This window comes from Bombus bifarius, unplaced genomic scaffold, assembly GCF_011952205.1.
Source record: "Bombus bifarius isolate JDL3187 unplaced genomic scaffold, Bbif_JDL3187 scf7180000008245_frag, whole genome shotgun sequence".
Classification (NCBI taxonomy): Eukaryota; Metazoa; Arthropoda; class Insecta; order Hymenoptera; family Apidae; genus Bombus; species Bombus bifarius.
Genome location: NW_022884539.1, coordinates 1 through 15,682, shown reverse-complemented (window position 1 = coordinate 15,682; position 15,682 = coordinate 1). Strand labels below are relative to the sequence as shown.

Genomic DNA, 15,682 nt, shown 5'->3' with positions numbered 1-15,682 from the left:
ACGACTTGAACGTGAAATTAAAAATCCATAATGCATTTTAATATTTTTTTACAGTGTGATATCGTTCAACTATAACATTACTTAGTCATAACTGATAGTGTAACTTTTTAATTAATTTTAAAACTACTAAATTGGTGCATTTTATTACACATTGTACTCTATAAAAGCAGAAAAAGAGTAGCAATTAATTTGGAACAATTCCAGGTAAACAATAGCTTACAACGACAACGACAACAAAAAAGGAAACGAATTGGTAAAGTAAAAAAGAGAGACCTGCCAGTTCGGTTGGCTAAGTGTTAAGAAAGGTAAAAAAAAGCCAACACCACACGGAGTTCCCAAGCGGTCACCCATCTATGTACTATCCGTGCCCAGCCCTGCTTGACTTTCGTGATCGGACGGGAACGAGTACTTTCAACGCGGTATAGGCGTTGGCTGAAGTAATCAGTTTTGTTATTTCATGTTACCGAATAGACAACATATTTAAGAAAACATACATGAATGTATGAGGATAAATGGTATTCTTAAACGTGCATTCAGGTATATAAAATTTCTCCTGCCTTCGTTTCCCAAACAATGGATTGTGAAGTTCCGTCACATAGGTACGCGTATACTTAACAAGTAGCGAGTAAAGAGGACGAAACTTCATAATTGATTTTCTAAAAAACCAAATCTTGTGTCAAAACTTGTCACTTCGTACTCGATTTATTTCTGTATAGGAAATCAGGCCCTTTTGTCTTGCACGATCGTAATACTCTAATTTTCTCGACTACTTCAGTCTTACAACTATTTAGTTTCACTGGATTGCGTATAACTACCAACATCAAAATACTAACATTCACGGACGACACGGCTGTACTAGTCAGGTGACACTGTAGAACGGCTTCTTTGGTCTCTATTATAGTAACGTGGATAAAGCGCAACTGCCTACAAGCAGAAAGGGTCGGAAAACTTGAATAGGCCTGTAGCGGCACTCGACAACAAAACTTTCTAACGGTATTCACCGAAGCGCAAGTGCCGACAGGCCTAATAAGCCATCTATATCAGTAAGGACCTTCCGCCGAATATTTGGAAGAAGGCGTAGGTGGCAATGATTACGGACGCGTAACGAACACGTGCGTAGGAGGGATATTAACGGATGACAAAAGAAACGAATCGGATCAACAAAACGGTTGAGTTGTAACCGAGGGGAGAGAATCGTCAGTTGGAATCGGGAGTTGTACGTAAAGTCGAAATCGAGAATGGTACGTAAAGAGTCGAAAGCGAGAATTGTTAATAAGTATACTGTTAAACACCACCGAGTATTTCTTTGGTACCCTACACGTCCTACACCAAAATCATCTCAGGGCTGACGGCCATCAATATATTTCGGCACCGCAGCCGTTGATCCTCAGTTAGCCACCGAAGAGTCAAGAGTCGTCAACCGAGAGTCGTTATATCACGCCCAAACATTCTTAACCGTCACTCTGTTGAATTCACATAATAAATGTCTGAATTTTTCTTCCCTTGCTCGTGAAACGTTTAAACCTAAGCGAAATCATTCGAACGACGCAAGGACACGATCAGTGATTTCTTAATTTCACTGCTCCCCGTGCCTTCGACGTAACACAAGCACTCTAATCCAGAAACAGCAGTCATATTACTACCAGAAAGTATCAGAAAAATCGAAAAACGAAATGATAAATGCAAAGCCCAGTCGATTTAACCACATTACATTTAAAATACGAAAACAGAAGCCGTCTAATATCTAATTGAATGATACGCATATAACACAAACAATGCAAGTTAGATACTAAGACTCCACTTAGATTCATAACTTACATTAAAGCAACATACTAAATCAATTATAGACAAAATACGGATAAAAAGAAGACAGATGTACTGGCTAGTGTAGTATGAAAGGAGAGACGTTTAGCACTCCCCTAGACAAGGATGGAACACATATAAATGGTAAGGCACAGCTCGCCTTTCGGTGGCTCTTACCAGATTTTTAGCGCCCGCTTAGCCGCGGTGGAAACACTAGTTTCCCATCGACCACGAAGGTTAAGCAACGATCGCCGCGGCAAGGACAAGGATGGGTGACCGTTCGGCGGGCGTTGACGAAGAGGAAGGAGGCGCACCGAAGAAATTTTTCTGGGACTATCCAAGGAGCACGAGGCAGGCAGAAGCCCCCGGGACACGGGACTACCCTGGGAAACACCGATGGATCTGATATTTCTTATAGTCGGGTGGCGGCTGGCCGGTGTCCGCGGCACTAGCCAGTTCGCCGATCCGGTGCGGAAATTTCGGAGAAGTTGGTGGGCCCCACGCCTGCCAGGAACCACTCACCACCTCATCACAAGGGGCTCCCTGGCACACCTGCACCGGCTCTGACCGGATCAGGGTGTGAAGAAGAGTGAGCGGCACCAGGACGGGACACACCGTTGACGACCTCGGCGAAAAAAGACCAAACAAAAATGGATATACAAAACATAAGTAACAAAGTTTACGGTGCAGGGGAGGGATACCCCAGTACCGGCGCAGCCGTGGGTAGTGAAGTGGGCCCCACTGCGTCGACATCTCGCGACCACGGCCGTTCGAGGGTGGACCGCCAGGCCCCCGGACGTGTTTCTACGCCTGGCGATGGAACAGGAGACAGGAGGAGGACGACAGAAGGACAACCGGAGGACAACCGGAGGACAACAGGATGGAAACAGCGGAGGAGTCTCCGAGGAGAGTGACAAGACGCTCGCTAAGAGCCGCGGACAGGCCGGAGGGCGCCTTTCTCACACCAGCGAGGCTGGACGATGGCACGTCACCGATGGCAGGAGGATCACGGGCGCGAGCGAGGTCCGACGACGAGGACCCGACCGCCTCGATCACCTCGCGCTCGGCCTCGGCGGCACCCAGGGGTAAGAGGAAGAGAACAGCAGCCACAACAACACCGGAGGTGTCCGAAGAGTTGGAGGTGCAAATGAGAACGAGCTCCCCGGCGGAAATCAGCGCGGGCCTGACGATGCACGTGTCTGAGATAATGCACGTCGCGACGACGTCGTCGAACCTGAAGGGGACCTACATCAGATCCCTGAAGAACGCGGCGAGCTATATCACCGCCGCCTGGAACAAGGAATCCGCGAGGAGGGCGAGGCCAGTGCGAGGCACCGACGACGACGTGGACGCGAGGCTGTCCGTGCTGGAGGAGGAGAACGCAGCCCTCCGCCAGGAACTGAGGAGACTGGCTGCTCGCGTCAGCGAGTGCCCGCGATGCGCCGGTGCGGCGCCCGAATACGTCCGCCCGCCGTGGGAAGGCGGAAACGACAGGACGCGTCTGGACGCCCTGGAAAGAGCAGTCCGAGAACTGGGACCCTCCATTCTCAGGACCATCGAAGAACGATTCGGGGACGCACGATGGCAACGCACCCCCGAAGCACGACCCAGCGGGGACCGCTCCGTCGACCCTCCCGCGGCCCAACCGACGCCGCCCCGAAGGGAACAGGAGGACGGCGGATGGGAGCTGGTGGAGACGAAGAAGAAAAGGAGGAGAAGCAGGAAGAAAGCGAACGGGACGAAGGCAGCCGCCGCCGCCGCCGGAGGAGAGGCGGCGAGGAAAGGACCGACCGCGCCACCACCGACGCGGGTACGGCAGCAGCAGCAACCCCAGCCCGGCAGGACGACGGGCGCACCGAAGGCGAGCGCCCCCGTAACGCAGAGAGGACCACCGCGGACACCCAAGGTGGTCACGCCCCCTCGCGCACCGCGAACATCCGCGGTGACCCTGACGTTGAACGAGGGAGCGAGGATGTCGTACGCCGACGTCCTGGAGGCAGCGAGAACGAGGATTCCGCTATCGGAGCTCGGCACGGAGCGCCTCGAGATGAAGAAGGCGATGACGGGCGCCATTATAATACAAGTCCCCGGAGACAAGGACAGGGGAAAGGCGACGCTACTGGCGACGCGGCTGGCCGAGACCCTGGACCCGACGGCGGTGAGAATCGCCACACCGACCAGGATGGCGGAGTTACGCGTGACCGGGATAGACATCTCGGTCAAGAAGGAGGAGCTGCGAAGAGCACTGGCCTCAGCGGCGGGATGAGGCAGCGCGGAGATGCAGGTGGGCGAGATCGGCGCCACCAGAGGCGGCCTCGGGTCGGCATGGGTCAAGTGTCCGGCAGCAGGAGCCCGCAAGCTGGCCCAGGCAGAGAAGATAGCCCTGGGCTGGTCAACGGCGAGGATAAGGGCCATACCGAAGCGGCCGTTGCAGTGTTTCAGGTGCTTGGAACTGGGGCACGTGCGCGCCACTTGCGTATCCGGCGAAGACCGAGGGCACCTGTGCTACAGGTGCGGCGGGAGCGGACACCGCGCCAGAGACTGTCCCGCCTCCACTCCCAAGTGCCCCCTGTGTGAGTCGCTCGGGGCGCCCGCGAACCACAGGATGGGTGGAGAGGCATGCACCCCACCGAAAGTCAAGAGAAAGCGACCGATCCGCCAACCAGCAGCAGCAGCAGGCGCGGAAGGGACACCAGGAAGCGCCGCCGAACCAACAGCGGCGGACGGCCGGGAGGAGGCCATGGAGGTGACCACATAATTCAAGCGCCTCCTGCAATGCAACCTCAATAGGTCGAGAAGGGCGCAAGATCTGCTCCTTCAGACCATCCGGGAGAACGAGGTCGCCCTGGCGGCGGTGGCCGAACCACATCGCATTCCCGACTCGCCCAACTGGGTCGGGGACCTGAACGGATCCGCAGGGATAACGTGGACGGCAGACCCGGGCGTCCTGCTGGACCGTGGCAGCGGCTTCGTCGCGGTCGAGTGGCAGGGAGCAGCGGTGGTGGCGGTATACGTCTCCCCAAACATCGACCTGGCCGCGTACGGGGACTTCCTGGATCGAGTCGGCGAGTGCATCGGAAGATGCCTCCCCCGCCAAGTACTCGTCCTCGGGGACTTCAACACCCACTCGACGCAATGGGGAAATCCCAGGACCAACTCTCGAAGAAGGATGCTCACCGATTGGGCAGCGGGTCTGGGGCTCCTGCTGGCAAACAGGGGCTCGGCGAGCACCTGCGTGGCGTGGAGAGGATCCTCGGTAGTGGACATCACGTGGGCCACCCCGGAGCTACTCAGGCGAATCCACGATTGGAGGGTGGCCGAGGGGAGGTGGAAACGCTATCCGATCACCTCTACATACTGATGGAGGTGGCCCTGGGGGCCGAAGACGACGCCGGAAGACAACGACGACCGGGAGAAAACCGCCGCCGCCCGCCACCGCGATGGCGTTTCAAGGAAAGGGACAAGGAGATGCTACGGGCGGCCACGATCGTGTCCGCCTGGAGCTGGGACGCCCGACGGACAACCGAGCAGGAAAGCATCGACGAGGAGGCGGAGGAGCTCCGAAGATACATGTGCGCGGCGTGCGACGCCTCGATGCCGCGCTCCGTCCCGGGGGGGAGACGCGACCAAAGAACGTACTGGTGGACTCCGGAGATCGCGGAGATGCGAGAGAACTGCGTTCGGGCCCGCAGAAGATTCCTAAGGGCCCGCCGTCGCAGGCTGACGCGCGACGAGGAACAGATCTCCAGCTGCTACGAGGAGTACAGAGAGGCGAGACGCACTCTTCAGCGGGAGATCAAAACCGCGAAAGCTCGGTGTTGGACGGAGCTGATCGAGGAGGTCAAATCCGACCCGTGGGGACGGCCCTACAAAGTAGTTACGAAGAAGCTACGACCCTCGGCGCCTCCACTGACCTCGAACATGGATCCGGCGTTGCTGGACAACGTCATCGGGACGTTGTTCCCGCCGGAGGACACGGACACGAGCCAACCTGCGCCATCGTCCCCCTCTGTCGACGACGACGAGGAGGCAGCGACGACAACCGCACAGGATGGAGCGAAGAACTGCGAGTGACCGAAGAAGAACTCTGCGAAGCAACCAGGAGGATGGCATCCCGCGACGTGGCACCCGGTCCGGACGGAATACCGGGCGGAGCGTGGGTGGAGACGATCGTCACCATGGCTCCCCGCCTGCGACACCTGTTCACCAGATGCCTAGAGGAGGGCGTCTATCCCCGGTCATAGCGGACGGCTAGACTGGTCCTGCTGCGGAAAGAGGGCCGCCCGCCGGACTCGCCGTCCGCGTACAGGCCGATATGCCTGCTGGACGAGGTGGGCAAGATGCTCGAAAGGATCATCGCCGCCCGGCTGGAGGCTCACATGACCGAGAGGGCGCCCGGATGGCACGACAGCCAATACGGATTCCGCCGCGGCCACTCGACCGTGGACGCGGTGAAGAGGGTGAAGACCATGGCCGAGGACGAGGTCTCTCGAGAAGGGGTGGCAGTAGCGGTATCACTAGATGTCACCAACGCCTTCAACTCGATCCCCTGGGCCAGGATCGTGGAAGCTCTGCGACACTTCGAGGTCCCGGCGTATCTGGTAGGGATCATCCGAGCATACCTAACAGACAGATACATCGTCTACGCCGGGAAGAACGGGGAGGAAAGAAGACGGATCGAGCGCGGCGTTCCGCAGGGATCGGAGTTGGGACCGATACTCTGGATCACAGCCTACGACTCCGTCCTCCGATGTCCGATGCCCCCGGGAGCAGGCATGGTGTGCTACGCCGACGACACCCTGGTCCTGGCCGGGGGACGGTGGTGGCACGACACGGCGAATCGCACGGCGACGCCGTGGCGTGCGCGGTGCGCGCCATTCGAAGGCTCGGCCTGACGGTGTCGCCGGCCAAATCCGAGGCACTGTGGTTCTTCGACCAGCGACGAAGAGGAACACCTCCTCCCGGACTGTCGGTGAACATCGGCGGAGAAGAGGTCCCGGTGAAACGCCAGATAAAGTACCTGGGTCTCACGATAGACAGCGGATGGACCTTCGGACCGCACTTCGAGCAACTGGTCCCGAAGGCGACGGCCGCAGCCAACGCCCTGTGCGGCCTCCTACCGAACATCGGCGGAGCAGGATCTTGCTGCGGAGGCTGCAGAGGACGACCGCTATCCGCATAGCGAGAGGCTACAGGACGACATCGTACGCGTCGGCGACCGTGCTGGCGGCATCCCCCCCGTTCGAGCTGCAAGTCCTGGCGCTCGAACGCGTGTACGAACACCAGAGGGGCCCGACGCCATCGACCGCCAGCCAGCCGGCCCCGAACATCCGGGAGGAGGCGAAGAAGGAGACGTGGGAACGATGGCGCTCGCAGCTGATCCAGGAGGACGCCGTGCGGCCGCACCGGGCCGTTCGCGCCGTGCTTCCCAACTGGGAGGCCTGGAGGGATCGAGGCGGAGCACCGCTGACCTTCAGGATGACGCAGGTGCTCACCGGCCACGGAGTGTTCGGCGAGTACCTGCTAAGGATTCGGCGAGAGGCGACGTCCGTCTGTCACCACTGCGAGGAAGAGGAGGACACGGCGCAACACACGCTGGAGTTCTGTCCGGCGTGGGCGGAACCACGACGCGTCCTACGGCTCGAAATCGGCGAGAGCTTAGCCCCCGAAGCGGTCGTCGCGGCCATGCTCAGAGGGCGCCAGGAGTTCGCCGCCATCCGCACCTACTGCGAGCAGGTCATGCTGGCGAAGGAGCGGGCGGAAAGAAACCGGGAGCGAGCTCGCGATCCGTCCAGGACATCGCAGCGCCCGAGGAACACAACGCGCCGCAGGGGCGCGACGCCGCCACCGGCGCCGCCGCGGCCACCGTAGGAGCGCGAAGAACCAGGAAGAGGCGTCAGGGGACGGGGTCCCCAGGATGACGCAGCAGGAGCGAGGCGCTAGGGGGCGTGGACCCCCCCCCAGCGGTCCAAGAAGAGCAGGACGCCTCCCTTCGACAAAAAGGAGAGATAGACGCCCGGGGGTAACCGGTAGTAATTCGGGAGAGATCCCGGGTGCATCTCGACTCAGGCGTCAGGACAGGCCACCGTGGAGGCTTTAGCCGGTACGAATCCGGCACTACCCAGCACCCTCTCCCCGGAGGGCGCGGGGCGCCTATGAAGGTTTCCTCCACGAAAAAAAAAAAAAAAAAAAGGATCCATTCATCGCATCAAGAGGAAACTTCAACGGGAACTCTACGGATTCTACAGCGAAGGACCACGGTCACCTCCTTGATCAAAAGAAGAATCTGTAAAGAATCTCGGTAAGCTGGCTTTCGTACATTGTCGAAACCGTAAACCTGAAATACGTTCTGAAGATAGTGACTCTTCTTCCGCCGAAAGTGTCATATTTCTCAGCATGAACCCAACTGACAAGAGTACCGCTAAACAAAACGAACTAATCGCTACCCTGATTGAACAATTTGAAAGCCTAACTCACGAGTTTAGAAGCTTTAGAAATAGCACCGATCAAAACATTAAAAACATAAAGGAATTTGCGGAAACTAGCGATAGAAATCGCTCTAAAGAAATACGCGATCTTGCAAAAACCATGGAAATAAAATACGACACCGAGACTGACCAGTCGCAAATAAACACCCATTTAGAAACCGCTGCTGATAACGTAACGGATGACGAAACTGACGGACCGAAAACGTCACAAAGACCACGAGCCGCATCTAGCCGCGCCGCGATTAAACCAATAAACAACTACAACGAAGATCGAGGGCTCGAGGCAGATAAGGCCATACGAACTGTCGAGACACTACGAGGTCGAGATGACGTAGGCGTTGAAGATTTCATCTTATCGGTCCGCAAAGCAAGAGCTAGGTGCAAGGCAAGTGACAGAGAGCTATTATTAGATCTCATACTGATCGAAAAGATTACCGACAACGCGAAACGAAACATACGATATCTAAAAATCAACTCGTTCGAAGACTTATATTCATGCTTAAGACAACACGTATTAACACCAACAACTATTAGCAACTGTAGGGACAAATTAAAGAATTTAAAACAAGGGGCAACAGAAAGTGTACAATCTTTTAACTCCAGATTCCGACAACAGCTAAACGAATTAAATTATGCAGTCCAAAACGAAAACCGCACACCAACAGAACGACGCGTAGCTATAGATATTGAAGAACGCGAAGCACTTAAAACATATTTGCTCAACTTACGATACGAGATAGGACAGATGGTGGTATCTAGCGATCCAAAGAACCTGAACCTTGCCCAACAACTAGCAGCTGATAGAGAACAATGGTTACGAGAAGCAAATCGTGTCGCCAACCGCCCAAAGAATCAATCTCACAACACTACATTAGTATCCAAGCGAACTACTACCGATTCACAGCCACAAACTTTTGCTCAGCTACCTAGCCGACCATTAGACGACCGCATGAAACCGAAGTGTCCAAAGTGTTTACGAATTGGACACACAGCCGAAAAATGCTACTCTCGAAATTTTCCATTCGCCAGCCAAGGAAAGATTCCACCTCGAGTAAACCAAACAACGGAGAACCCAGAGAAAGCTTACCTCGAGTTAACTGCACCACCACCGGAAGATTACTATCAATCGTACTGCAACGAAGAGACGGAGGAAGAGCCAGATTCCTCATCGATACCGGAGCAGGAATCAACCTTATAAAAGAAAAAGCCTCACTAAACGTCCAAACTTCTAACCCAAAAACCTTTCTAATGGGAAGTGACAAACATACCACTAACAAAATTTGCAATTTAACCATGCTCAAGAAAAATCATCAATTCTACGTAGTCTCTAACAACTTTCCCCTAATCGAAGATGGAATAATCGGACTCCCATTCCTTACAAAGTATCAATACAGCGTCACTAACAATAAACTAACCTTAGACGAAATTATATTACCATTCCAGGAAACCGATAGCAAGATAAGACCAGGCGAAACTCTAATCTCAGCCCAATACATCGAAGGAAAGCCCACAACAGTATGTTTCATCAACACTGGTAAGCAAATCTGTCACATTACAAACGAAATAGAGAAACCCGATAAACTAAGCCAAATTAATAAATTCGCACAAATAATACGTACCAAACATATTGATCCAGAACTTCGAGAACCCCTTCGAAAATCCTCATCAATTACTTAGACGTTTTTAATATGGAAACAGACTCATTACCATGTACCAACTTGACAGAACATACAATCACACTCAAGACAGACAAACCTATAAACATCAAATCTTATAGACCGCCCGAATGTCATAAAAAGGAAATCGAGACTCAAATCAACGACATGTTAGACAAACAAATCATAGAACCATCGGACAGTCCATATAACGCACCAATTTGGGTAGTTCCAAAAAAATTAGATGCATCAGGCAAACAAAAATGGAGAATCGTTATAGATTTTAGAAAATTAAACGAGCAAACAGACCAAGACGCGTATCCTTTACCAAATTCGGACGAAATACTCGATCACTTAGGCAAAGCTAAATTTTTCTCGGCCCTAGACCTCTCGTCAGGATTTCACCAGATACCTATGGAGCAAAATTCCAAAAAATATACTGCATTCTCTACCCCACAAGGTCACTTCCACTATAATCGCATGCCCTTCGGCCTTAAAAACGCACCGGCGACGTTTCAACGTATGATGGATACCGCGCTACGGGGGTTAATAGGAAATAACTGTTTCGTATACCTGGATGACATTATAATATTCGGGAGCACCATCCAAGAACATAACCGAAATCTAGCCATTATACTAGACAGACTACAAAATTTAGGATTAAAAATACAACCGGACAAATGCGAATTTTTGAAACCAGAATTGGAATACTTAGGACACGTAGTAACAAAGGAAGGAGTAAAACCTAATCCCAAAAAGATTCAAGCCGTGAAAGACTTTAAAACACCAAAGACCGCGACCCACATAAAATCATTCTTAGGACTCGTTGGATACTATAGAAAATTTATACGTAATTTTTCTAAAATCGCAAAACCATTGACAGATCTCACAAAAAAGGACACTCCATTCCATTGGACCGATAGACAACAACTTGCATTTGACACACTAAAACAATAACTCTGCGAAGCCCCTGTACTACAATATCCAGACTTTGACAAAACATTCACATTAACAACAGACGCAAGTAACGAAGGGTTAGGAGCAATACTCTCCCAAGACGGACATCCATACTGTTATATATCCCGAACTTTGAACCCTCCTGAAAAGAATTATTCCACAACCGAGAAAGAGTTATTAGCAATAGTATGGTCAATCAAAAGACTAAGACAATACCTACTTGGTAGAAAATTTAAAATTCAAAGCGATCATCAAGCCTTGAAATGGTTAAAGAATGTTAAAGACCCCTCATCGAGACTCATGCGATGGCGTTTGAGACTCGAGGAGTACGATTATGAAATCGAATACAAAAAAGGAAAAGAAAATACAGCTGCAGATGCTCTATCCCGATTGTATCCTATCACTAATGAAGAAATCCAACCCAATGTAGAAAACCCGGACTATTATGACGAGTATATAGACTGGAAAATCAATATCACCCCAGCTCCGATAACTCAAAAACCTAACAGACCACACTTTAAACAAATTACAAAGACCGAACTGGGAGACTTTAACGAACAGCATTGGTTGCGTCAATTAACCAAACACTTTATTAAACACCGAACCGGACGCTTACAAATAGGAATAAACGACAATAGCTTCAGCACGTTAGAAAAGGTAAATATTCAACTCATGCTGAGGTTTCTAACAACTAGATTCCCTCAAATTAAATTAATATTTGGACAAGATCCGCCAGTAGACTACGATAACGAACAAAAACAAACGATACTACGCGAAAATCATAACGAATTAGTAGGACACTTAGGTATACACCGCACCGTGAAACGAATACAAGAGCACCATCACTGGACAAACCTAGAACAAGACGTTACAGAATTCATACAAAACTACGAAACCTGCCAACGAGAAAAGCTAAATCGTATCAGGGCCAAGGAACAACTCATGATAATTGACACACCCCTTAATCCTAATGACAAAATCGCAATGGACATATTCGGACCTCTCACCAAAACCAAACGGGGCAATCAGTTTATCCTGTCTATCCAAGATCAATTAACCAAATATCTCATCCTCATACCCTTAAAAGACCAAACAGCCAACTCAATCATTAACGAACTTTTGGATCACTATGTGTACATATTTTCCGCACCAAAAAGTATTCTGACGGACATGGGACGAAATTTCGTATGTAAATTGATGGACACATTTGAAAGGGCTTTCAAAATCCGACACATAAAAACCACTTCTCTCCATCCACAATCTAACGGATCCCTTGAACGAACGCATGCCGTAGTAAAGAACCTTATTCGAACTTGTACGACCGACCGACAGAACGACTGGGATGAAAACTTAAAATTAATATGCATGGGATATAATACTTCAGTACACGAGACGACCGGACATACCCCATTCGTATTAACATTTGGACGACAAGCTAACATGCCATCCTCAATATCAACCACTCCTAGCCTAACCAGAGAACAATTGTTTAACCTCTGGAAAAATCGACACAACGCCTATATAGCTAAAGCAAGACGAGTTACCGAATCTAACAAAAGGCGATACCAGAGGGATCAAATGCGAAAAATTATTAAAACACAGACGATATTCCGAGTAAAAGATAAAGTATGGGTACATAACGATCACAAAACTAACAAGCTAGACCACGAATGGCTAGGACCTGCAGAAATCCTCTCATCCAATCCACCCACCTATCTTATCGAATATTCCAACGGTCACACGCAAAGAATCCACGGTAACAGGCTAAAACCCTACCTTTCAGGAAGAAGACCATAATATGGATCATCATAACACTCGAGTACATTAGAAGCGATCTAGAAGTAAAACCATTCAATTACGCCAACATATTCCTGGAACACATTGACAATTGCTATCTGTACAACGAACAAATAGATATCACCCTTATAGTAGGCCTTAACGATCCAATTGACCAAGTTAATAGATTACAACGCGTAATAGATTTAATAGACCGTCAATGTAAACCACCTTGCGCTTACACACCAGAAATAAGCAGCCTAAAATTTAAGTACAGAAATCTTCAAAACCTGACTCGACAACTCAAATTATTATTGCGTTATAAAAGCAAACGCGGATTGCTCAATGTCATAGGCTCAGTATCCAAAATTTTATTCGGAACTCTCGACGAAAACGATCTAGAACTCATTAACAAGAACATCGATACATTATTTGATTCCAACAATAAAATAAAAACAGTTCTTAGTAACCAAACCGCACTCATCAAACGCGTGCTAGACAATACCAAAACAAATCAACTTGAAAACTTAGCCAACGATATACACAAGATTGAAAACCACAATGAAAAAAACGAAATATTAGTCTCCCTACTAATTCAAACCGAATCTACCATATCAGAACTCCATATAAACATCGACGAAATTTTTAACACTGTTATGTTAGGGAAACAAGGAATCATAAACCCACAAGTTATAGAACCTGAACAATTCTTAAAAACACTTGACCAAATAACGAGACAAAACTTTATGACTAACCATATCGAACCTTCAGTTCAAAACTTTCAACTAATTCTAGATCTAAGCAAACTAAAGGTATGGATAAGAGATAACAAACTTATATATACAATAACTGTGCCGCTTTTGGAAAGCAATGAATGGAAAATAACTAAAATTTACCCGATACCTTCCAAACAAAACTTTGTATTCATTGCGCCTGTAATAGAAACTGATTTGATACTAACCGACTCAGAACAATACACCTTTGTCGATAGTCACTACTTAAACAAATATTGTAAACGAACGGCAACCATCCACATTTGTAAAAGAACTCAACCGAGTCACAATAGAATCAATTCACCTGAATGCAGATCGGAATTAATTAATAATCGACAGACAGTCAAAACTTGCCCGACTGCTGTCTTCAAGCTGGAAGAATTGACGTTCGTACCTTTGCAAACGGAAAATCATTATATTATTATTCCCGCGAAAAACGTACAAATCGACGTGTTATGTAAGACACATAAAATCCTAGAGATTAGACGACCAAGCTTAATCAGCAGTAAAACCGAGTGCATAATCACATACGATCATAATATTATGAAAATAGGAGGATCACATAAAAATATCTCTTACGAAACCAAATTTAAGAATAGCATATACAGCTTCGAAGAAACAGATGTTCCAATCTTAGAGAAAATATTAGAAACAGCTCCAAAAGTAACTCACAATTTTAACCAATATAAAGCCAACCTCGACACATTACAAACACAAATCAGTACCCTGCAATTTGAGCGACGCATAAATTCATTGAAGGAATATGGCATATCCACACTACAAATATTAGGAATCGTAGCCCTAGGACTAGGAACAATATATGTAATGTACAAATGTAAACTTTTCGAATGTCTACGCCGATCACTTCCTAAAAATGTACGTATCAAAATACTCTGCCCTACCGCTCGCGTAAACAGGATCGATCAAACATCAACAGTACCAAGGACTGTCACCTTCCAAAATATCACCGAAGACGAAGATGAGGGGATCATTCAACTTAGAAGCCCCACCAGAGCCTTGCGCTTTAGCGGAGCAAAGCGAAGCTAAGGAGGGGGGAATGTCACGGTGGTCGTGAGAACGCAGCGAAAGGATAATTATATCTCACATACCTTAGCCAGCAGAATGGTGGCTAAGCAGTAATAGAAACCCTATGTGACCGGCATCCACCGATAACCCCTCCACAGGAACCAAGTCCTTGATATAAAAAAATACCTCTCAAGTCAGTACTCGACATTCTTTTCTGTGCTGCTTTACCATTCTGTATCGTTACTCTGTCAGTGTTTAATAAATTTTCTAATAACAATCAAAATTGAAGTACGAATCTCTCACCTTGCGTGCGGAACGTGAAATTACCCCGAATCGACGTGACAATACACTCGTTCGCAAACGCGAGTCGGTGCGCATTTGTACGACCCGCACGAGACGGTTTACTAATCGTTCGCTCACGAAAATGATACTTACCTTCGCGTATGCTTGGAGATACTGTTCACAACTGAAGATTTCGCACAGGACTGTCCACAGGTCGTTACGCCTGATGGAACGACTCTGTCTCCACCAACGCTTACAGCCATGTCCACGAATGCTTGAAGATATTGACGCACCGAAGAAGCCAGCTCTGAAAAGTATCAACTGATAATTACGACTGACGAAACGATTTCGCCTACACGAGCGCTTAAAGAGCACTGAGAGATTCGTTCTGAGCACTGAGTGGTTCGTTACTCCACGTTTAGCGATTCGAAGGCACGGAAGCTGACTCTCTCATCGACATTCACCACTGAAATACTCGAACGAGACTGCCGATACCGTTATTATACTCGGGCGGGCCCAACTCCAGCGAGCGACTCCAATAAGGCTCAAAACGAAGGAGCCGAAATACGAACGCTGATTGGTTTTCAAGAAAATCGAAAAACGGCATATTCGCCCGCAAGATGGCGTTTACTGCGTGAATACGCCCCAAGTGTGGAGGATCCTTCGTGGGAAGAGAGTGAACGATACCTGGATGAATGCGAGGCTTCGATGTTGTGTAAGGGTGGCGCTCGACCGCTCGGACCGTTAAAATCCGTCAGTTATTCTTATAAGAAACTTATAGCATAGGAAATTAGAAATACTGCTACGAGTATCGAAAGGAAACGTTTTAGCTGTTGAAGCCCTTGCTCTTTAGCTCTTCCAAAATAACGCCTTGACTGCGAAAGCGAGTTACAACGAGCTACAACGAGATAAAAGCTACATC

The 15,682-nt window shown here is 49.4% G+C and overlaps 2 protein-coding genes and 2 non-coding genes across 4 annotated transcripts; 3 read left to right on the top strand and 1 right to left on the bottom strand.

The window, feature by feature from the left end:
* Positions 1–314: 314 nt before the first annotated feature.
* Positions 315–433, bottom strand: LOC117211824. The gene has a single exon (XR_004488356.1). It is a non-coding gene; the product is annotated as a 5S ribosomal RNA (ribosomal RNA).
* Positions 434–1,885: 1,452 nt separating this feature from the next.
* On the top strand, positions 1,886–1,991 carry LOC117211825. The gene has a single exon (XR_004488357.1). It is a non-coding gene; the product is annotated as a U6atac minor spliceosomal RNA (small nuclear RNA).
* A 2,090-nt stretch (positions 1,992–4,081) lies between these two features.
* LOC117211822 (cellular nucleic acid-binding protein-like) lies at positions 4,082–4,561 on the top strand. Its single transcript, XM_033456062.1, has one exon. It carries the CDS (start codon positions 4,082–4,084, stop codon positions 4,559–4,561), a length of 480 nt encoding a protein of 159 aa, XP_033311953.1.
* A 3,430-nt stretch (positions 4,562–7,991) lies between these two features.
* LOC117211823 lies at positions 7,992–9,553 on the top strand. The gene has a single exon (XM_033456063.1). It carries the CDS (start codon positions 8,200–8,202, stop codon positions 9,487–9,489), a length of 1,290 nt encoding a protein of 429 aa, XP_033311954.1. The 5' UTR covers positions 7,992–8,199; the 3' UTR covers positions 9,490–9,553.
* Positions 9,554–15,682: the final 6,129 nt, after the last annotated feature.

Bases quoted from the DNA above. Each gene is read 5' to 3' on its own strand.
- LOC117211822 (XM_033456062.1), top strand. From the start codon at position 4,082: ATGCAGGTGGGCGAGATCGGCGCCACCAGAGGCGGCCTCGGGTCGGCA.
- LOC117211823 (XM_033456063.1), top strand. From the start codon at position 8,200: ATGAACCCAACTGACAAGAGTACCGCTAAACAAAACGAACTAATCGCT.